At 42.2% G+C, this 23,448-nt stretch overlaps 1 protein-coding gene and 1 non-coding gene across 2 annotated transcripts in view; one reads left to right on the top strand and one right to left on the bottom strand.

Annotated features, from left to right (window-relative positions):
- Positions 1–9,018: 9,018 nt before the first annotated feature.
- Positions 9,019–9,091, bottom strand: trnav-cac. Its single transcript has one exon. It is a non-coding gene; the product is annotated as a tRNA-Val (tRNA).
- Positions 9,092–11,242: 2,151 nt separating this feature from the next.
- LOC121190762 (polypeptide N-acetylgalactosaminyltransferase 10-like) overlaps positions 11,243–23,448 on the top strand; it is a 44,833-nt gene continuing 32,627 nt past the window's right edge. The window contains 4 exon segments of the mRNA XM_041051752.1: positions 11,243–11,412; positions 11,775–11,797; positions 17,839–17,888; positions 22,533–22,541. Of these exon segments, the coding sequence (XP_040907686.1) occupies positions 11,287–11,412; positions 11,775–11,797; positions 17,839–17,888; positions 22,533–22,541 (208 nt within the window). The 5' untranslated portion in view covers positions 11,243–11,286.

Here is a 23,448-nt window from a genome sequence, read left to right as displayed (position 1 = left end):
ACACAAGCATTAGTGGACACACAGATTGTCAGAAGAAGTGGCACAAACAGTAGACACCAGTGCCGAACACAGACAAAAAAGGAATTAGAAGATGGACTGGGCTTTGAGCACAGTTTGGTGACAAATCTGTGAAGGAAGCACAAAACAAATCCAACCGTAATCAAGATATAAGTGGGAATGAGAAAACACACAAAGACAGAGTTTTACATTCTGAGCACAAAGTCCTGATTCTGAGTGCAGTCAGTTCAAAATCTGCCCTCACGTTTTTTTTTTTTTTCTGCAGCTCTGTCACCGTCCTCCTCCATCAAAGGTTTCCCTTTGCATTTTATTGAAGAGGGTACAGCTGTTGGAAGTTGAGTGCCTTCTATGGTTGGCCCCTCTGTCATTTTGAGCAGCTCCACATTGTTCATTCAGAGTGATGCAGTGCTCTTCATGTCTCGGTTAGAAGTCGCTTCCTCTGTCAGCTCTGCACAGCTCGCTGGAAATCCAACAAGCGACACATTCTTTGGCCTTGGTATCAACAATTTTTCATTATCAGATCAGTTTCAGAGTTTCATGATCTTCTGTGGGTTAATTGTTTATTTTTTAATTTGCACCTCAAACCAGTTTAAAAATGGTTTATATGGAAATACTTTGTAAATGAGCTGAAAGCAACAGCTAATTAATATTTTAGAAAATAATTAACGTTAACGTTTCTCATCATATTTACTTTCACTGGACAATAAAACCTATTCTTAAATCCATACAAGGATGATGTTACATTACTTTATTAACAGCTCTGAGATCTTGGCAAAGCATCTGTACATGTTTATGAAATGTTAGAGATAAAACGCCTCGTGACGGTGCATGACAGCAGGTAAAAGACGTCTGAGCAGAGCTGTTTTTACGTCCACATCCTCCTTGTAAATACCAAGAGGATGAATATTTTCTCTGACATGGACACGTTGGCTTGTTTTCAAAGTCAGTCGGTCCATTCATGAATCCAGCAGCCTGGTCCAGTCCAGTCTCACTGACTGCTCTGGATGGATGGGACAGAAGCTGGATCATCCAGCGGTCTAATGTATTATCAATTACTTGATTTCTGTCTGCTCTGGGTCAGATGCATTGATACAGTGTGGGCTGACAGTGAAAGCTCCATTGTCCAGCCTGTCGATGCAGCTCAGCTAGAAGCCAAGCTGGCATCAGTAATCTATGTAATGTATGTGGTGACTTGGGCCTGTGTAAGGGCAGCTCATTAATCAGGTCCAATAATCTACTGTGTTATCAATACGCTGTTGGCCAGTCTGAGCCAAATCTATTGATACAGCAGTGGTTTCTGCTCTAATATGTAATGAATGGGGAGTGTGTGAGTTGGAGGAAAGTAGACTGTAACGTGGATCCATAAAGGCCTCGTTTGTAACACTGTTCTCCATTTCTGCTTGAAGGTAATGATAAGATCATTTCCTCCTGCAGGCTGCTAGAAAAAAAAGTGATGTAAGTTAAAGCTACATTAATGGATTGTTCAGCCATTTGGGGAGAGAGAGGAACGCTGTAAACACAGTGACACCTTACAAAGTTATTATGGTGAATCTGTTGGCAAAACTGTTCTTCCTGCAGACACAGAGAAACACTATGATTCATCTGGAGTCATATTTCTGTCCACCTGAAAAATGTAAACACGATATTCATTCTCCTTTTATCAGTTTTGTTCTCCAACTACTGGAGGAAATGTTTTCCTCTTCAGCTGTTTGATGTTTCCCCAACTAGTCACAAACATTGTCTGCGCACATTGTTTAACACACAAACAGGAAACTGATTCATTGTCAACACAAAAGTATTGATTAGTGCGGCTTTAAAGAAGAAATCTAAGATGTAAGAATAGGAAAATGGTAGGAAAGTTATCCCTCCGTGTTTCACCAGTAGTTTTACTTTCTGGTTATCATTACAGCAATGCACACACAAATGTACATGAGGACACACACACACAGACGTATTTTACCACCGCATTAACACGTGCATTCATGTTTACATCAGAGTTAAATCCATAGAACTACACACACACACAGAAGGCATTGTGAAACTGCTTCCACTGATGGTATCTGTTGAAGCTGTGAGGATTCTTGTGTCTGCAGAATGAATTGCATGAACTTATTCAATCATTTCCGCCTATTTCACTGGAATAAGTAGTTAAAGCAGCAATCTGAAAATCAGTCCAGTCAATATGGAAACGATCGCTTTGCTCAGCTTTCATGAAGAAAAATCACGAGGGAAATAAAGGCAAAAAGAAGGAGATGGAACGGGAAAAATCCCTCATTTATGAATTCATTTTGACCATATCTCTGTGCGCCTGAGTAGTTCATATCTCTGCTTAATGTGGTTTCATTCAGACGAGGACTTGAAGCTGTTAAATGCAAAAGAAGCCTCACAATGACAGATACTGTGAGAGTCTTTCCTGGTCTCAGTCAGAAGGAAAAGGAGACTTAAGGAAATCTATAAAGACGGAACAAAGAAACAAAAAGCAATCGTGTGAAATGTTATCAAACTAAAACGTGCAAACTCTGATCCCTGATAATTACTGGAAACTGCCTGCAGATTTGGAAAATTCCACATATTTCAACAATGGATCAGGAAATCAATAAATGCAAATAACGGTAAAAAAGGGACGGAAATTCAATAAACAAATAACACATGTAATGATCATTTGATTAGACTGCACCAGAAACTACAGACTACAGGTCACATCAATGAAGGCGGGGAAGACAATCATAAAAGGAGGGAAACCACACAAAGATAGTAAAACAATAAAACTGAGTCCGAAGGATGCTATAAAGAGTTTAACAAAAAAGTCCAAAGAGTTCAAAAAGTCCATCAGGCTTTCTAAATGTCCACTAAGAGTTCAAAACATTGAAAACAGCCCCTTTAGCGTAAAACAGATTTATGTTTTACCACGGCTGGCTTTGACAAACTCAGCACTCCACTCAACATTAGCTGAATTAGCCACTTAGCCACCGTTTATTTCTGTCGATAACTGATTCCACTTGGCAAAACTGACAATGTTTTGTGGAAGAATGAAGGATTGACAGGTGTGGAGTTGATACAGTTTCTTATCCCTGGGATAAAACGTCCAAAACCATCCGCGTCGTCCTTTATTTATAGCCATTATCGTCCTTGAAGGTCAAATCTCTTTGAACGATTATTACTGCCTTCATCTCTCCATCTCAGGGAAATTCACGGTCCTCCAGTTGATGGATTGGCGGCACCATCTGCTAAACTCATTAAGGCTGCTGTTTGTATAGAGGCTGATGAAGGTATTAAGGTAGCGGTGGGGAGAAAATAAGTCAGAAAATGAGAGGAAAAGTGGATGGGCTGGCTGTGTTTACGGGAGAGAGCAAAGCTTTATGAAGGTGTTTGGATTGAGAGGAAATGAACATAGTTGGCCGGCTGCGTATGATCACCACTTAGAGTGGTTGATGGAGCATCAGAGGGAGATGGACCAAACCATGGCAGAGAGACCGACAAACAGAGGAAGATCAAAGTACTGGGTCATTTTTGTTTTGCTTTTATTGTGTGTGTATGTTTTGTAATTTTGAAAATGGGGATGGAGGATTTAGATAATAAACAGCCGAGAGAAACCGAGCTGCGGAGTGACTGCAGAACCGTATTGTTGGATGTAGATACTTTCACTTTTGTTCCTAATGGAATCAGACAAAGACGTTCACATCAAACTCAAGGTCTGCTATTGTCAGAGGTGACACTCAGACCCACACTGGTGCCTGTAGCAGTGAGTTAAAAGCAGGAAAAGCTCTCAGTATCACTGAGAACAGGTAATTACAAAGCTGTTTAAGTGAAGAGCTCTAAGACACCACTGTAAGGGAAACACCTGTTTGATGGCTGATGCATCGACGCTCTCATCTCCTGTCATATATTACTGTGAGGTGCAAAATTCAAACACTACAAAGGATGACGGTTTTTGAAGCAGACTATAGCTGTGATTACTGAAGTGTTTTAGGCCCATTACCTGGAGATCATAAATTCAGTACTGAAACGTATCTGATATTTAGATCATACATCACGGCATCTTTAACAGAGCAAAAATGCCAGAAGGTAAAGTAAACAAGTTTACGTGTAATATTAATCTCACAGCCACAGTACGGCTGCCATTCATTATCCTGACACGGAGAGAAAATGGCTGGCATGTCTTGAGATAAAAAGATGTGTGTTAAAAAATAAATGAAAATGAAATACAGCACCACAAAAACACGATTCCTTATCTGATGATTTTTAAATGATGAAAGTTGTAGCCCCTAAGATTTTCATTATGTCAAATCACATTAATGAATTTCTGAGCAGCAATACAAATGCAGTGCTTTCAGTGCATCCATCGCATGCTTTTGTTGCCTCTCCGTTTAACAGACAGTCTGCACTGATGATGAATTTCACAGTTTGTCAGACTGTGCTGCAAACAGAACAGCTAAATTAGCTGCTCGGGTGTTTATACTGTATGCTGCACTACGCAAACGCCATTTGTGCTGCCACCTGTAAGCATGGGTGATGCCAAAACAACCAGGACTGAAATCTAAAACATGCGACATCTAATTTTATGGCAAGCCATTAAAACAACATTGGCATTTTATCACCTTTTTTAGCTGATTTAGCCAAATTGTTCTGAAACAGTTACCTGTCTTAAAGAGGTGTCTTTTTCTTTGTGTAAGAGACAGAGAAGAGTCAAACAAACAAAGATCTGTATACAACCGGGCAGCAATGACAAAACATAAGGAGGGGTCATGAAAAACATGCCAAACTCCAAAGAAATAAAGAGCAAAACTGACAATAGGAATAAAACCGGTATCATATCCAACATTTTGGTGCATCGTCTGTAACAGAACATGCTTTGGAGAGACCGGCTGAGCCTTTGCTGCGCAGCAATGGGGACATAAAATAGAGTAAAAGGTGACTTCTGAAACACACACTCATGCAAGTAAACAACAAGTCTGCCAGAAACTGGAGGTTGGCAATTTCACATCACTGCAAGAGAGACGAGCGCATTATGAACCGCTCGGGGGTCGGAACTGACACATCAGAGACCAACAAAAACCAACAAGAGGCAAGAGAAGTCTGAAAATGGGCACAGCAGATTTTAAACTGGGATGATGGGGCCTATCTACTGTCCCACAGGTGGGATTTTATCCTGGACAAGCTTCGAGGTAACAACAGAAGATACTCTGGGAAAGATAGATATCACAGAAACTTCCAGGTAGCCATACACCTAAGGAATGCAGCTAAGCTACAGCCAAAGCTTTCAGCATAAATAAAATATGGAGAGAGAGTTAATTTAATGTAAGGGATGTAGAAAGTACTGCAGGACTGGAGGTGACAGATTTACAGAGGGCACTGGTCCAGGAACAGCTCTGGGAATGTAACAGCCTAATCTTTCTTTCTCTGCCAGTTACACCAAGAGTCTGTGGGAATACTGATTGTGTATAATTAACTTAAACACAAAGAGAGCAGGCTCCATTGTATTTAACACAGAAGGATCCCTGGATGGAAAATGTTTAATTTGGCAGGTACACACCACCAAACAGAGAGATGGTGTTTTTATAACAGAGTGATTTGAGTGACAAATATAATTTTAATCTGTGACATTCAGTGTATTCCAGCACTGATCAAAAGATGTAATGATGTTACTTTCATTCAACCTGCTTTCCTTCCTTTATCACAATGACTCCTGACAAAATTAATAAATAAAATAGAATAACAATAAATAAAACAACAAAAGACCCCAACACTGATTGTACCACAGTGATTTCATAGATGACTAATTACCAACAAGCACACAAATAAACCTTTGAGACTCAGTTCAGTGACTCACTGTCAGTGTGGCTTTCCAATCTGACCTGGGTATGTATTCAAAACATTAACGGGGCTAAGAGTTTATAGCCAAAGCCCCTTTAAGATGGTTCAGCATGTTAGCATGCTAACGTTTGCTAATTAGCTATAATACTAAATTTCTTGGCAATCCATCCAACTGTTGTCAGTATATTTCACGATATACCACACGTGTCGATCTAGTGCTGGCACGAGATGAAAAGTCAGAGGTTTGTCAAAGTTGGTCGATATCCAATAGTTATTTGAAATTTGAGTCTGGACGGATTCTCAGACTGACAGACCACTTTGAAAGACGAAAGTAGTTTGTTCCCTTGTCAAACAGATTCCAGATATGGTGACAACATTTTTGGTTGACCTTTGGCCTCAGTTCAAAATGGACATGAACAGAAAACCAATTTCACATGAAGTTGTCCGTTTAAAGCAGGTAGAGCTTTTATGGCTTCCTCTGTGGAATGAATCTCCTTCCTAAACTCTCCTGTGTTTACCCACATGATAGATTGCTGTTCTACAGTTTCAGCCAGAAAAGCAGAGCAATTATATAGAAAGCATCAGATGAGAAGGGTAAAGTGGAACCATAAAATAATTCTGCTTCAGTTCCACTCCTCCACTCAGCACACCAGTCATGATGGGTATTATTTCCCTCAGTCTTTCCATGTGCAATGATAATTTCTCTGGTGAATTACCACTTCTTGACCTTTCATGGCATTAAGAAAGGGCACTTTCAGACATAAATTGTGTATGGAGTGTGCCTCCAGCCTCTTTATCGCCAACAGAAAGTAAGCAAAGGCAGCAGGAGTTTCACGATGGGAGTTTTTTTTTCCGAGTCATGTCGGCTGTTTTTCCCCCTCTGCCTTGGATTTGCTTACCACCAACTGTAATACAGCATTTTAATAATAAAGCATTTGTCACTGACATTCATTAAAACATAACTGATTAGACACAACACTGAGACTGATAACCGAAGCGCATCCTGACTCAGAGGGAGTTTTTCCACTTTTTAAATTTTAAATCTAAAATAATTTGTCATTTTCCAGTGTTTAATATATATATACATATACATATATTCCCTAATTCTCTTCAAGCAAGTGATGTTATGCTTCACTGTAAAAAAGAAAAAAAAAGTTTCCTGTTGTGTTGTGTCCAGTTCCTAAATGATACCCAGATGTCTGCACTGTACACCAACAGTGTGTTTTTACACTCTATTGGCCCTTCATGCTCAGTTTTGTATTCACATGTGTTTGTGCTCGAGGCACCAAAGCCTGACCGGTGGTGAGGTCTGAGAGGTCGCCGAGGCCAAAGCATCATTCGGCTTCACTCGCTCAGTTCAAAGGTGAAAATTCATGCATTCAAGTGAGGCAAATGAAATTTTGTAAAAGTAATTTTCACCCACTTTGTTTGCAAAGTCTGACTGTCACTCACGGCAAGGAAAATGCCGACCTCCCCTCCTTGACCTCAGACTGCTCCGTGATTCATTACTGTTTCATGTGGCAGCTGATTTTCCTTTTTTTTCTGTAACCTCTGACACACACAATGAACAAATCCTAATTTCTAAACCAGTCAAGCATCACCCTAATCTCCTGTAACCCTTGTATTTGACAGGCATGCATACACAGAGCAGAATGAATGAGTGTGGGTTAACTGAAGATTAGCCACATTGTTTAACAGAGTGGACTTGAACCCGGGATGGGCTGGACTCTCTCCCCCTGCTAATCCTGCTCTTTCTATTCCTGCTCTGGACGCTGAGAGAGAGAGCGACAGAGCACAGCTCATTCCTCTCTCGGTCCCTCCATCTGTACCAGCCCGAGTTGTGACAATTCAATCTGTTCAGCGTCCTCCTGCATGAATTATGGATAAACCCTGCAACCTCTGAATGTGGCGGGGATTTACGCTTTATAACTCCTCCTGCTCGTGTCACAGCCTCGGTGTGCATTTGAAAAGGGGTTGGAAAAAAATCAAGGTAATTCGTGGAGCACAGAGCAGAGGAAATGCCAGTATTATTATCATCTGATGGCAGACCACTGATTGACTCTTCTGTGCTGAAAGCCATTAGCGCAGCTCATTCAGAGGGGGCCAGGCCTTCACTTCCCTGATAAGCAATTACTGAACCGTCATTCTGTCCCAATGAGCCGAGCTGCAAAATCTGCTCCGTCAGGTCAAATGAACAGAAAGACGTCGCCCGAAAAAAAAACGAACAGCGGAAGTGTACACCTGCAAAAAAATAAACACGGGAGCTGAGTTTGAAAGGAACACCATGCGTTTGGCCATGAGCCGGTGTCAAGGGCGACGCGAATATAAAGCGAACACGCGTGCGCGAAGGGTCAAAACGTTTCAACCTGGCGCGAAAACGTCGCGTGACGCTGTGTCGCAAAAGCCTATCCGCGTCGAGATTTCCCCTGACGTCACCAAAAAAAAAAAAAAAAAAAATGGAGGTTAAACTTTATCGTCGCCGTCTGTGGAAATCCCGAACTGGACTTAATTTACACACAGAGCAAACAAGGAGAGGGTTTGGAGAACAATCGGCGAGGCATGTAGGACGGCCAGGTAAGTTCACCTGTATGTGTTACCTGATTCCAGCTACTGGTTGTACTTACCCACGAGCCAAGTTAGGACCAGCTGCTAGCTTCTTTTCCCAGTTAGCAAACATTAGCACAGCAGTGTTTCCGGAAATAAATGCTGCTATGGTGCGTGTGGTTTGTATGGAGACAATATCCTATCTTCCGAAAGCAGCACTCCCAGTGGTTAGCGTAGTAAGCCCAGTGGTTATTGTTAGCCGTGAACATTTGCGTATTGCGAACAGTGCAGCAGCCATGTTGGCGCCTTGAGGCTAATATTCGCGGCAGTGAGCTCTGAACGCACCATAAGGCTCTCTTTTTTTTTTTTTTTTTTTTAATCATTGAACTCCAAAATGGCGAACATCAGGCAAATACTGCACTCAGTAACAAGTAATCATATTAATAAATATGGAATCAAGTAATGAACTTTGCAATAATTTTATAAATCGTAAAAATTAATTTGTAAAGATTTCGCTGTGTATGAGGAACAAAGAGAAAGAAAACCATTAATTAAAGAAATCATTTTGCTCCACAGTGCTGTCCAGTAATTTCGTTAGAAGTTGTTCACTTTATTCATCCCTAATGGAAATTCACATAATATTGTTTCCGCCCGGTTTCGAACCGGGGACCTTTCGCGTGTGAGGCGAACGTGATAACCACTACACTACGGAAACGGCTATAACTGAAAATCGTGCATGCAAAATATCATAACACGTGTGTAATTTGGCATGTGGTGTATGCTATGAAAATTATTGGGCTAAAAATAAGTGATCCAAATAAGGTAGAGAAACAGTCTATCTTGTACTCAGCCATCCAGCTTTCAGCTGTAATAATATTCAGTAAAAGCTCTTATTCAGATTCTAGACTGAAGCGTCAGTGGTGTTATTTAAGCAAGAAGCGAGGAACACAGTGACAGTCTGCTTTATAATGAAGTAATTATGTTTACTGTCTCTGCCTGCAAGTGTAGCCTTGAGAAAGTCTGCATGAGAGAGGGAGGCAGTGGAGACGGGCTGGGATTAAACGAGGACGGTGACACACATTGGAACAACGGTAACAAAATGACACAAAACAACTGTCACTACTGGTCTGTTTAGTTTCCCTTTAAAGACTAACTCAACACCAAGCTGAATATCAGTGCTTTGCTGCCCTCTCTGGTTCAAAGTTTCCTGTTTGTCTGATCTTTGTTGGTTTTAGTCAGAAGTCTGCTCGAGTGTGTTTGTAACCACAGCTGTCAGCATCGTGTCGTGGAGTACACCTGTACGTCACTGCAGCACAGGTGAAAGACTTTCAGCTGCTGTTAAGTGGCACTTTACTGGTCTTTGTTGCATGTTTCAGCCTATTTACAATGAATGATTAATATTTACTGACATTCGCAGCATGTTTTAGACTTTTCATTGTGATTTGTGGTTTTGATTAATTAAAAAAATATGAAATTAGTCATGATGGATCATCTTAAGGCTTTTCGTTTAGACTGTGGTTGATTTTCACATCACATGGAAATTTATGGAAATCTGCTATCTGGATGGTACTGCATGGAAATAGCAGCATGCTTTGGAAAGAGGTCATCAGTAATTGTGTCCACATCTGTTCTGTCGGGATGATCAGAAATAGTTTACAACTCTCCAAGCAGAAAGCGCCACTTGTGAACTTGAAGCCTCTCAGTGTCATTCTTTCAGTCCCATTGTGCATAGAGCTGCTGCATGGTTTGGTTACTGTGTCACACCTTCACTCAGCAGGTATCTGAACGTGTTTTGGATTTTAGTAACGCAGCAGGACCACAGCAGCAGGAGGACACAATTTTCCAGTTTATGAAAGCACTTCATTCAGCAACTGTCAGACGTGACATCGTCGCTGTTATCCCGCCAAGTCTGCTTTCAAAATGATAAACTGTGTCAAGCTGCTGTAGAGAAAATCTGAAAACCACAAGAGGATAGCTGTTTTACCCTTCAAAACAAAAGCATCAGTTCTGTCATTGGCAAAACACTCAAGTGAGAAACTGAAAATAGAAACTGGAACAGAATGTGAGCTTTGCAGAACCTTCTCTCCTTCCAAATTGCAGGGCAGAAATCTTCTTGGTGACTTCCCACAGCTTAATTACTCACAGTGCACAGGATGTGTTCACACTGTATAATCTGAAGGATTATCTAAGCTCCCATTTTACAGCCTTTTAGAATAATCATGGTTAAGCTTAAGCTTTAAATAGACCTTTTACAGAGAGTAGACATTTTCAAGAGTATTTTAGTTATTTACATTTTTTTTAAATTTATAATTTTGAGTCAATTTTTCAATGAAATATGCTACTTTTATCTCTCATGACAGGATCCTACCTTTTCTACTTCTCTAAGACAAAACGTATTGAATGTTTGCGTGTGTGATTTGGTTTCTGTTTTCTCATCCTGATAAATGTTGGTCGACCGTGAAAACACTAGGATCATTGGCTTTGCATACAGGCAGTTTCACTTGATTTCAAATCATGTAACTGACTTAAACGTGGCTGTGAATGTGAAGAACTAAATCCTGAATGTTGGGCATATTTTGCATGTATTTGTATATATGCATGTTTATATACGTATGTCATTTCATGAGGATTTTGTGAAAATTTAAACGTCTCTTTGATTGTAAATCTGGAAGCTACATAATGGAGTTTTTTTTTTTAATTGAACTTTATAATTGTTAAAGGAACTTGTGAGTCTAAGGGATCTTATTTTGAAAGTTCTGACCGGACGTCGCTCATGTGTGGCTATTCCCTCCAGCTCGAATGCAGTCCGTCCCCCCCAGTCAGAGTGAAAGTTGTCTCCGCTAAGAAAAGCTGGGAGCCTGGACTCGTCAGTTTCCACCGCCGCTGCTTCGCACGCTTTCTCCCGCAGAGATGAGGCGGAAGGAGAAGAGGCTGCTGCAGTTCGCCGGGCTGCTCATAGCGGCTCTTCTTTTCCTCCCAAACGTCGGGCTGTGGTCTTTGTACAGGGACCGAGTGTTCGACAACTCGCCCGACACGGTGGACGGTCCGGGCGGCGTTCCCCCGATACAGGTAAGGGGAGCTCGGTTATTTTACTTCTCAAGTATTGTTTCTCAGTCGGGGGTCCTGGGACCTGCAGGGGGTCTTAGGAAACCGTAGGTGTGCCATATTTTTGTTCGTGGTTTTCTCGTTTTCTTTCGAATTCAAGAGACTCCCGAGGTGGAGTGGGGCACTAATAGACTTTGCTCAGTACAATCAGAAACAAAGATGAATGAAATTCTTCATTCAGACTTCAGAAGCGACAGTAATTACAGCGGAAATCGGTTCAGATCGGTAGATGTAAATGTATTTTACGCGGATTCTTCCGCACGTCGACCGCATCCACAGTACGGGGCGCAGAGTCAGGACCGCGGAGAGCGCCTTCGTACTTTGAGCACTGCCCGGGATCAGCACCACGGAGAGCGCCGAGGCGTCTCGGTCTGAAAAAGTGCAGAGCTGAAGCGTGGAAATGTGTTTTCGACACAGCTTCATATTTTATTGCCTCAATCTGTGCGTGGTGCAATTTTTTTTAGGTGTACAGCGATGGAAGAGGCTGTAGATGCACTGAAAGGGAAGAAGTTAGGCGTTCAGGTCAGCTCCAGTGGAATCATTTGTGGTGTTAGCTTTGTTTGCTGCTCGGCAGTTTAATTCTCTGCTCCAAACAGGGGATTTTTGCCTTTGATTTATTGTATTCAGCAATGTAATTTCTTTTCTTTATGTTAAGCAATGGTAGATTTAGTGATCATGCTTTAATTGATCTTAGAGCCCTGCAGTATTTGGGTTGTAGCTGTTGCCATGGGGAACAACTAAGGCTGCCACTGGCAATTTGCATTAGCGGTAAATGTAAAGATACACCTGTTATTTTAGAGTGTGAAATGTCAAAAATAATGAGAAACAAACAAACAAACAGTTATCAGCTCATAAAGTGATGTCAAGCTGTTTATTTTATCTGAGCAACTAAAAACAAGCTGCAACCTGGAGTAATTTATTGTAATTGTAGTTAATTAATTAACTAAAAATGACATTACAACTGTGCTATGTAACTAGAAATGTATTTTACAGCTAACTATCCAGTCCGCATCAAATAGTCACAAAGTACTTTGTGTCTTTGTCAGTGGTGTTTACACTTGATGTCTCCGGCATCTCCCTTCAGCAGCACAGTGCTTTGAAACCACTCGTGGTAATCATTTGTCTACTGAATCAATGACATCGCACCAAGCTGTCGTCAGGTGTCTGGCGAGGAAAAGCCACCCTGAACTCCAAATCTGATTTGTAGTCAAAGCATGAAACAAACACTTTTCCACTTTAAATGAGCTCAGAATGATAAAGATTTCAATTTGTCTGAGGGATTAAACACAGATTCAACAGCCTGGTTATTAAAGGCAGGTCATTTAGTGTGATTTATGCACAAATTCATGCGTTTCCAGTCTTATTACATTCAAATGGTGATTCACCATCACAAATATGACAAAGCAGCAGGTTCATACAAAGGTTCCCTATCACGAATTTCCTCTTAGAAGACCGACTGGCCATCAGATTTACTGAGTGATGTAAAACAGGTCTTTTTTGACCTCAGATGAAAACATGGAAACGGTTTGATTCACCTGTTTATGTCTGTTGTTCTCCTTGTTGGGGAAAACAGTCCTCACTGTCGCTCTGAAAATCGGTTACACTGACGATTAGTTTTAGCCTTTCAATTGATTTTTACTCCATTTTCTGCAATTAGAGTCCTCAGTCATTTGTCCCTAAGAGCCCCTTCATGGCACAGCGTTATGTTTTGAAGAAAATCAAAACAGATTGCTTCTGTACAGTAACTCTCAGATGTTTTTTGACGTGGAACAAATTTCTCTTGATTTCATCCTGAGAGAGTATTTTGCATAGAATGCCCTTAATGTCCCTCAAGCTTTCAACAACAACATAAGAGCTAGTTATATACAGTTTATCAGTGCAACTCTGACTCCTGGAAATTATACTGCCATGCACCTATTATGTTCAGAGGCAACATTTTTTAAAATGAATGAAACAGAACATTTATTAACAGGAGCAGAGTCGACAGGAGGTGGGTGGGGTGGATTTCTGACTTGCAAAGCACACGACTGTCACACCAGAGACCAGGTTTTGCTTTTTTTGTATAAAGTTTTACAAATTGAACCATTTGGAACAATCCAAGTCATAAGACGTAAAGTAGGAAATTGGAATTTTACTCCCACATGATATTAGCATGCCATTATTTCAGTATCATGCAGGTACAGACGGGTCTCTCCGTGTGCACTGGGTGAAAAGCAGTGAAACACCTTGGAGAGGCGGTCTGTCGTTAGCCGGCGCGAACATTTGTCTTATTTTAGCTTCTAATATGACACAGGAGCCATTTTACACTGCGGGAAACTGGCTGCAAGCTTTCATCTTTTCTTCAGCTTCTTTCTTGTAAACTTTTATTAGTGAAAGACAAATGGAACAAAGGACAAATGAGGAGAAAGGAAGGAACAATATTTGTGACTGTGTTCTGTGTTTGAGTGCTCCCTGTGGGCAGTTATGGCTTCACTGAAGTAGATAAAAATCAATACCCTAATCCTATTCAGCCTTTTCCCACATAAGTCTTGTTAGAGACGTTTGTAGCAGATTTTTTCTTCCCCTTGTTGGTTTCTGTCTGTTCCACTTGTAGAAGACACAGTTCTTAAACCATCAGAATAAGATCAGAGCGGATTAAATACAAGCAGTATGATCTGCAGTCTCATTCATACACAGTCTCTCCCACTGATGTGTTAGATAAGATAGAATATAAATGAATAACATTCATACATGTTGTTATTTAAAAATTCATTTACCCAGGGAGGAAGGCGAGAAGGCTCTTCTTCAACAGCCTCCTTGTTTACATTTATTTGGTTGCACGTGTTCACAACCAGATTCTGCCCCGGGGCATTTTAGTTCCACGAATTTGCGGTTCTTTTTACTGAGTACTGATCGTTAAACAAACACCAGACAGACACGCTGAAGGGATTCTGATCTTATTCTTATTGGTCAAAAACCTCCATGTAGCATACATCAGTGATTCCCGTCTCCAAAGTCCTCTGAAGCCTTTTTCCCAGGCGCAGAGATGGGAGGATGAATAATTAGCTGAATGAAAAGCACTCATTGTTGAGCCTGTTGAACTTCAGGCCACACGCTCCAATCAGTGAAATGAAACCAGGTGTTTTCGAATGTCTGTCTGTCTGTGGCCACTGATTAAGTTGTGGTCTGAAGTGGAAAATGGTTTGAGGTTTGAGCCCAGGCAGAGCCGAGCGACAGCACTTTATGTGTCCTGTGTGACTCAGAGCTGAGTCTCCACCGTTACCTCACGGTAAATGTCTGATATTTACAAATTTTGCGGTGAAACGGGGCAAAAAGGGACGAAGCAAAAAGCTGGCTTTGCTCCCTTTTATCTAAAAATAAAATGGCCTTGGGGTAAGTCGCCCGGCAGCTTGCACACCAGTGTGGCTAAATGCCTTTCAGCAGCACACTGACAGTTCTTTGTGTTAAATCAATGGATTTGATCCTCTTAACCATATTGAGAATTGATCGCCGTAGTAGAGGGAAGGAGCCACCTGTCTCATCAACCACAGTGTGAATCAGGCCCAGCAGAGCAGGGCGAGTCTGTTTTAGATGGGCTCTTGTACAGTATGGAGGGATGCTGGGAGGAGGGGGGGGGGGGGGGCAGTGAAAGCCACATCTGTCCCTTAGTAGTCCCACGTCGAACGGAGCCAAGCTCAGAAGCAACAAGCAGAGACAAGTCACTCATCTGTGGTCTGAATTCTGCTGACAGAGAAACACTCACACTGCAGGGCTGCTGCTGCTGCTTCTGCCGGCCATGTGACCATAGAGGTTCATCTGTGGCTCTAAAACAAAGAGATGCGGTTTGTTGGTGGCCTTCGTCTTTGCGACAGGCTCTTTGTCTCGACTCGGTTTGGAATTCTGTTGCGTGTCCATGTTGTCTAAGTTATTTCATAATGTATTTTTTTTTTATTAAAATAATTATTGTTATTTTAACAGTAGAAATACTGCTGCTCCTCATAATGTGAAGTCAAGCACCAGATCCTCATACCTAAACCACAAAATCGGTCCCTTGGCAGTGTCCTCCAAAACAAACCATGTGACTCAGATTAGTGTTTTCTGATCTTCTGCCTCTGTGGTTACGTTTTAGGAAACTGCAATACTTGGTTAAAGTTAGAGAAATGTTTTTGTCATAGTTACAGGAAACCAGGAGACAGCATCTTAACCAGGCCTCCACTGTAAAGTCAGGCGCCCCAGCCTCTCTTAGATATTTTGCCGTGGTAAACTGTCAGGCTACTTCCACACTTGCTGCTTAGAGAGTATAGAAATTACACTCGCAGTTGCAAGAGGTCACTTGTCAGTAAAACATAAACATAAATTAATTTAAGTTTTTGAACAAATGACAAATGCTTTTGTTTTTCTGGTGTCTCACTGACTTCAATGATGCTTTTTTTCCATTTTCACTTCCTTTTAACTTCATTTAATTAACCAGAACAGTTTTATTGTAAAATTGAATTATTGCCCAGTTCCATATGTAATGTGAAGAATATGATGTTGATTTTTTTTTTCTCCCTTCAGCTTAAAGCTCAGTGCACCTCTGAGCTTTGAAGCTGGTTTGTGCAGAGCAGTGAATCAGGGACTGACAGCGGCGCCTGTCTGTCAGCTTTGCCTTTAGCTGGGATGGGACAGGAAGCTGCTCTTTGTACTGGTGGCACCACAACTCAGCACTTAATGGTCATCATACAGTATTACTGTGCCGTTACTCCCCTGGTTTCCTCTCCCTCAGACATGATAATAAGCAGCTTATTTGAAGAGCTCAGATGGGTTTGGACTGGAGCCAGTGGAGGCTGTGATTCCTGCAGCTCCAGCGCAGATGTAAATTAGCACTGAAACCCCCAGCAGGTCCATCACAGTATGCTTATAGCTCACAACGTGTTGTGTTCCTTTGTTAGCAAATCAGAATGCTGCCCGAGAGTCCTTAAAAGCTTCTTTTTTTTTTCTTTTTTCACCTTCAGGGTTTGTTCACCCGAATACAAAAACATATTTTCTATCTTACCTCTAGTCCTGTCTGGCCCCACAGAAATGTTTGGTTCTGTGTGCTGAGGTTTTGAGATAAACACCTCTACCACAACCCCAATACAATGAAGGTGAATGGAATTTAGTATGTGTCCTTCAAAATGGCCCTTTGAAAAAAAAAAAAGAGGAGATCCTGGTTTCTCTGAATAACCCACAGATCAGTGTCAGCAGTTTTCATAAAGGGACTGTTTGGTAGAAAGCAGGCAGGACAGTCACATGGTGTAAGTGTGCATCTCAGCCCTTCTGCAAATTAAAGAGGACTGAAGTTTGCCTTGACTGCACCTGAGACACTTCAGAGAACAACAACAACAAAAAAAAACACAAAAAGCAAAGAAACAAACCAAAAACCCTGCAGCACTGAGTTTGATCACCGTGTTTCGTGGTGATTACAGCGGGAGGAAGGGAGCTCTGAAGCGTTTTGTCAGCCTCGTTTTATGTACTTAACAGGCTTTTAAAAACAAAACAAACTCTCAGTTAGCAGCAGTGTGTGCGTATGTATTAAAGTATTCAGTAGCAGTAATGTGAGTTTAAATTCCGATATCTGCATGTTTCCCAGCCGTATCTGTCAAGAGTTTTTATTAATATCCTTTAGCTGTTTGGGAGTCTCTGCAGTCGGCTGTTGCAGGGTGATAGCAGGATTGCTTTTAGCTGGAGGTGTGTTTGTGTACAGTTGTGCGGCTTGCCCTCCTTAGTGTGTGTGTCAGCGATGTGTTCTCTGTTTATTTGTGCACATATACAGCTGCAAGTGTGTGTGTCTGTCCTGGCAGTGTGTTCTTCTCAGTGTGTACTTTTACTTGTTAGTTTTTGTGTTTGTTTGTTTAAGATGTGTGCGTGCGTGTGTGTACATGCAGATCAGAGCACCGCAGAGAGAAAGGATAAATACACGACATAATCATGATAATCAAAAACATGTCGACACATTAGCATTACATTAGCAGATTTGTCTTTGGTTTCAGACTCTCCGCAGGATTTTGGAACCTGGCTGCAGAGACACATGAGCATCAGTGAGTTTGGTCACTAAGGCCTGACTCACACTCGGTATTCCAGTCCATCCCACAGGTGCATGAACAGCTCAGGGCTCCAGCCTGTACCAGGGAAAACAGTTCTTTATGGTTAATAAATATCGAGTAGAATGCAGTGTTTGAATAGGAGCTGTAACTAAGCACACCTCGCCATACGTACCATACACATGCACATGTAGCTGGATGGTACGTGACTGACTGGATGAGGAAAAGATGCTGATGCCAGAACATCCACTGGATGCTGTGCCTTTTAGAACAGCAGCTGCACTTTGAGTCCCTCGTGACTTTTCATTGCTCTCAGTGCAGTTAGGGGAAAAAACTAAAACACACACACAAAGAAAAAAAAACACTGTGTGTGAAAACAAAATCCATCCCACAAACTTTCCTTCTCCAAAATGAAAAAGGAGTGTGAGCCTTCATCTGGATTCATGTTCTCTGCCAGTTGCATGAGAACAGCAGGTGGGCTACACATTTTGTAAGATGCTCATATCACAGTTCATCAATATCAGGGGCAGAAAGCCTGGGACCGCAGGAGGCAGAGGACTCCACGAGTCCTGTGGCTGTGCTCCCTGTCTCAGCAGGACTCTGGATAATGACTCCTTTTGGGAGATAATGGACTGTGCCATGGTCTTGCTGAGCTCCTCTTTGTGGGGAGTTTGGAGGGCCTCACCGCAGGGGACTTCATCTGGAGGTCCTCTGCCTCAAACTCATGTCTGGCTCAGACAGGATGGAGAGGGGACGCCCGGAGGGATTTGCATGTGTATCACAACAGGGCTGCTGAGCCTGTAAGAGTGTTTGAACATTTGCAGCTTCGCTGACGTGGTAGAAAGTTAAAACTGACGCCTTCTCAGTTCATTGATCGTGTTTGTGTCTGCTCATTATGTTACTAAAAAAGTGTTCACTGCCATGTTTGCTGCAGCAGCTTTAACAGGTGATATGTCCGGGGCGTATGTTTATAAGCTTTTTGTGGAGTTCTGACCAAAAAAATTAATAAAATAAAATAGAAATACAGTGAATGCAGCCTGCACATCCTCTCTGTGCATCCATGATGCTGATACCTGTATTAGCACTTCTGAAAGGACAATAATAGGACTTTTTCATCTCTCTCTGTCCTGGCCTCTCACTGAGGTAGGAGTAGGTCAGTTAGTGCATGCAAAAGTTTTGTGTTCTTAGAGGAGGGAGCGGCGGGACTCCAGCACAGATTCACTTGTCTGTGAAGTGGCTGGAGGTGGAGGTGGAGGAGCAGAGGGTGAGGTAGAATAGGAAAGGTAATTGTGTCTCTGGGGGTCGAGGTGGATCTGTCTGTGATCTGCGAGGGGAAAAAAAGAACTGAAAAGCTTCCTCTTCTCACTCCGAGCTGCTGTCGACTCTCAGCAGGAGGAGAGGAAACAGAAAAGGGAAGTATTGACCCAAGGTGGTCTGATTCATCCTCCTCAGAGAACGAATGTGAAGCTCTGCTCTTATCAGACTTACTCTGCTGCTAACACCAGCTCTTCCTTGATGCCAAACGAAAGCAGTCCGGTGGTACTCCTCTAACTCCCCTAACTCCTCTGTCTCTCCTTGTTCGCTCCGCCTCTTTGTTCAGCTCAACAGATCTGAGAGCAGCTGAAAATTAGCAAAGCATCAGGAAAGTGACGACCAGTCTTTGGTGCAGGACGACAAACACAAACGTGCAATAACCAAATTAACTATTTTATTATTTTATTATTTATAAATGCTGTCTATGTACACGTGTGTATGTAAATGTTCCTACAGTGCAGCTGACATATCATCCCTTTGCTCTCTCACAAATGAAAATACAAATTGTGTGCAGTGTTGTGATTCGATGCTTATTCTTGCAGAGAAACACTTTGATCAGATCCAGCTGTGAGCCCGGTTCTCCGTTAAAAGCGAGTTTTTCCTTCTGCCAGGTGCTGGCTCGTGGGGCAATGTTGGGTGAAGAGTAAAGTCTACACCTGCTCTGTATGAAAAGTGCCCTGAGATCTGCGAACTTTGGGATTTGGCTCTATATAAACAAAACTTGACTCATCAGTGTAAATATTATTTGCGAACTGTTGACTTGGCAGGTTGGTTATACTCTTGGGGACGCCCCTCGCTGCAGTCACACAGCGTGACAGCCTGGAACACATGGCAGTATGGTAAATAACATACTGGAGGCAATGCAAACAATACCCCCGTGTTTCTTCATTAAACACCTACAGGTGTGCTTTCAAACTGAGAACACAAAGCATTTGGAGGCCGAGACGCAACGACCGTGTTCTGTGATAAAAACCTGACATTCTAAATTCTTGGGCTTAACTTTTTCTCTGCAAAGTTTTTCACTGCGCTTTAATAGGAAGTTTAGAAGCAACAGGCGAGACCTCAAAGGTCACTGCTGTTTTGTTGTGGTTTCTCCCTTGTTCCATATTACATCCACTGAAGAATAAAGCCACTGCCACAAAGCATGATGAGGTAACTCTTTGTAGAAAAGGTGATGCCTCAGAGGTTAGCATGGCATTTTCATTTCACTGTGGTCGTTTTTTTTTTTTGTGGCGTCGAAGACCTTTTCAAGTCTGGTCAGGTGCGACGTGGAAGACATTTTCCGAAACTAGCGGGAGATGGTACAAAATGTTCTTCAGAACCACCTCTGTGGTGATTCCTGCTGAAGTAGGCAATATCCACATTTTGCCATGACACACACACACACACACACACACACACCCACCCATAAAGAGTCTACAAAGTGGAACTCATAATGTTTATCCCCACCTAGGGACAGATCCTTTGTAAGCAGCAAACATTAGATGAATAGATGAACAGCCCATTAAAAGGCTACATGAAAGGTAATTAGTGATCACTCATGCAGGTGAAATTGGCCATTTCCATATCTCCCTCTCTTTCCAGCCTCCGTCTCTCTGAACATTTTGCTCGATAAAATATGAATTTCCACTGTAGCCTGTCACTTATCGGACACAGTGCTTTGTAATTAAAGATTGAGCAGTCGATGGAGGTAAAACATGGCCTGCGTGGCTGGTGGTGCAGCTCCTCTGATGCCCTGTTAGCTTGTTTATGTTGCGCCTTGAATATTGATTGAGTAGAAATGTGCCCAAAGCAGACATTTGTTTGTGGCAGCGTGAAGTCCCGTCCCTGTGATGATGGCCGTTAGGAAGGTGGCAGCAGAGCACACAGCAGGGAGCCAGAGAAAGTACCACAAATACCACAAAGAGCAGAATACCAATGACTGTTCTTCTTTTTTTTTCTTCCTTTCTTTCTTTTGTCCGACGTGATCGCCACTTACACCGGCTTTTATGAAGTGGGTATTGGAGATGTGTTGATACTACACAATACAAGTCCACAGCAGTGTAGATCCTCTCCTTTATTTGAAATCTTACACCACCTGCCTTGGCAGTGGAATTGGATCTTTTTCGAGTGTTGGAGCAGGTGAGATGGGGTCAGGCGGCCGTGCGGGTTTTGTTTAGTGAGGCAGCTGCAGGTGAAGCACTGTGAGACATAAGAGAAACGATGGTTTGGGTTTGCTGTGAGGTTTGTTTGTATCTTCTGAACAATAGCTTGAGTGATTTCTGTATGTTTGGAATTAAATTCTTGGTGTTATGTTGAAATCAGTACAGCACTGAGAACAAAACTGTGATCAATGTACATGGTGTACATTGCTTTGTAACTGGAGGTCAGATGCTGCCCAGGTCTGGGAAAGAGGTATTCCCGTTGGGGGCAGAAAAAAAAAAAAACCCAAACAAGCTGCTGGAAATGCTTGTGTCCGACTGGTGAACGTACATGTAACTCCGTTTATTCTTCACCAGTTAGTCTCTAACTGTGTCAGTCTCCTGTTTGGCAACAACTTTTCCAACCTAAACAACTATAAAAGGTTGTTTGTCCGAACCCTCAGGTGCGACCCATGGGAGCGTACCACCAGCAGGCGTACGCGACCTTAACTAATAAGCGTGTGGCTATGCTAATGGAACCATCACAGTTCATAGAGGTAATAAGACTGACTTCATCTGAAGCGGGTGATGAACAGTGGCCTCCTGTTTTATGTTCATCCATTCATCCACCTCTTTGTGTGGACTTTGTCGCTCTTACTTTACTACGTCACCTGACTTCCTGTTTCAATCTCGTCATAATTACTGCTTGCAGAAATGCCGGTTATTTCGAGGACAGTCTGCTCAGGTGTGGAAAACAGAACCTTCTGGTTCACAGACTGTCGCCTTATTTTATCCTTATCTCTCGCAGTTGTCAGTATTCTGTATTCTGTGTATAGTTTAAGAACATTTTCTTTTACTGTGTTATTGTTATAGCTTTCTTCATAAAAGAATCCCTTGTAGGAAAATAAAAAGAAGAACTGATGGACAGCGTTTTCCCAGCTGATGGAGAATGTGAATCGCAGTGTGCTGTTGTTGGTCGACCTCACTGTGGGTGTAGAAATTAATCTATGACTCCTCTGCTGTGGACGGCGCCTTGTGTGACTGTTGAACCTTGTTTAGAAAAACTGGATCTAAAAGGAACTTTTAGCTCTTCGGGTTCTGAGGGACTGACACCGAATGACACTGAATTTTGCAGAATCTGAAGCATCACTGCAGCTGTTGACCTCGGACGTTTGAACTGCTGCTTATGTTGAAACTTTTTGTGAATGGATTTTTGTACTGTATCTTGCTGTTGTCCATGGGCTCTGGTTTATTAGTTTAGCGAGACGCAGGCTCGACAGAAAAGGTGCTCCCTTTATCTGTGCGCTGGTGCGATGCAGGATGACAGTAAATTCAAATGGAACTGAACTGAATTTAGTTGAGCTGAAATGAAGTGAATGAAAATGAATGCGCGTCTACGGTGGGGAGGAAATGGAAGGTCCATCAGAATGCTGGGTTAATGTGGTGTCCAGTTCCATTTCCAGCGTGTTAGTGCCGAGTGATTACGACAGCTGTGTGTGTGTGTGTGTGTGTGTGTGTGTACGTGTGTGTGTGTGTGTGTGTGCGTGATAGAAGGATGGAGGAAGGGGAGGAAGAGTTTTCTTGTGTGTCTTCATGTCCTTTTTTCTCACATCTTCCCCATCCTGCTTATCTCAATTGGACGTTTTCCGTTCTGATCAATTTTTCTCAGCCTCTGTATAAACACACACACACACACACACACACACACACACACACACACACACACACACACACACACACACACAAAAAACACATAAAGAATAACACCTAAACAAAGGCACACCAAAATACTCACACTGACTGATGTTGCCAAAGTTTTTCTTTCCCCTTGTCTCTTGTTTTTCAAGGTCTTGTTAGAGCAGAAAGTCCCAGTGGAAAATCACGGTGACGTGTGCTGAAAATTTAATCAAAGGAAATGGGCGGGACAGTGTCGCTTCCTTTTATTTGGAAACACACAGATGGAATCTCCTTGCATGTCAGGTCTCGGCATGACACGTTCAGAGGAAGTATGAGACTAAAAAGGAGGAGAGAGAGATGAAGCGTCGAGATAACTTTACTGGTATTCTCCTTAAATAATGTAAAGAAAAACAAAACAGTTTTAAGAGAAACAGAGAAGGATGGAAAGTCTTGGGCTGAATCTAGACATCAAAGTTTTTTCTTTTAGATCAAAATCAATGCTAAATAAATCTCTGTGATGCCTGCAGGATGGTGTCAGTGGCTGTTTCAGTTCAATGACCTCCTCATACAGATCATTCATAATTGACCGCACCACTAACACCATCAATCAGAACAATTAGCCACTAATTATTTCCTAAAGAGGTGGCGCAGAACAATTGTGATGCTGATTTTCCACAATCAGTTCATTAAAGTTAAATGACTGTGGTGTTGAAGCTTTGTTTCAGATGCCGGCTGTCGTTCATCGGAGATCAGTCACTGTCAGTCAGAGCTCTGTCCAACCATCCGCTGCCTCCCAAACTCAGCTGTAGCTCTTT

The sequence above is a fragment of the Toxotes jaculatrix genome, chromosome 12, assembly GCF_017976425.1.
Source record: "Toxotes jaculatrix isolate fToxJac2 chromosome 12, fToxJac2.pri, whole genome shotgun sequence".
NCBI lineage: Eukaryota > Metazoa > Chordata > Actinopteri > Toxotidae > Toxotes > Toxotes jaculatrix.
Note: the sequence above shows the minus strand (reverse complement) of the source record. Positions and strands in the feature narration are given on the sequence as shown.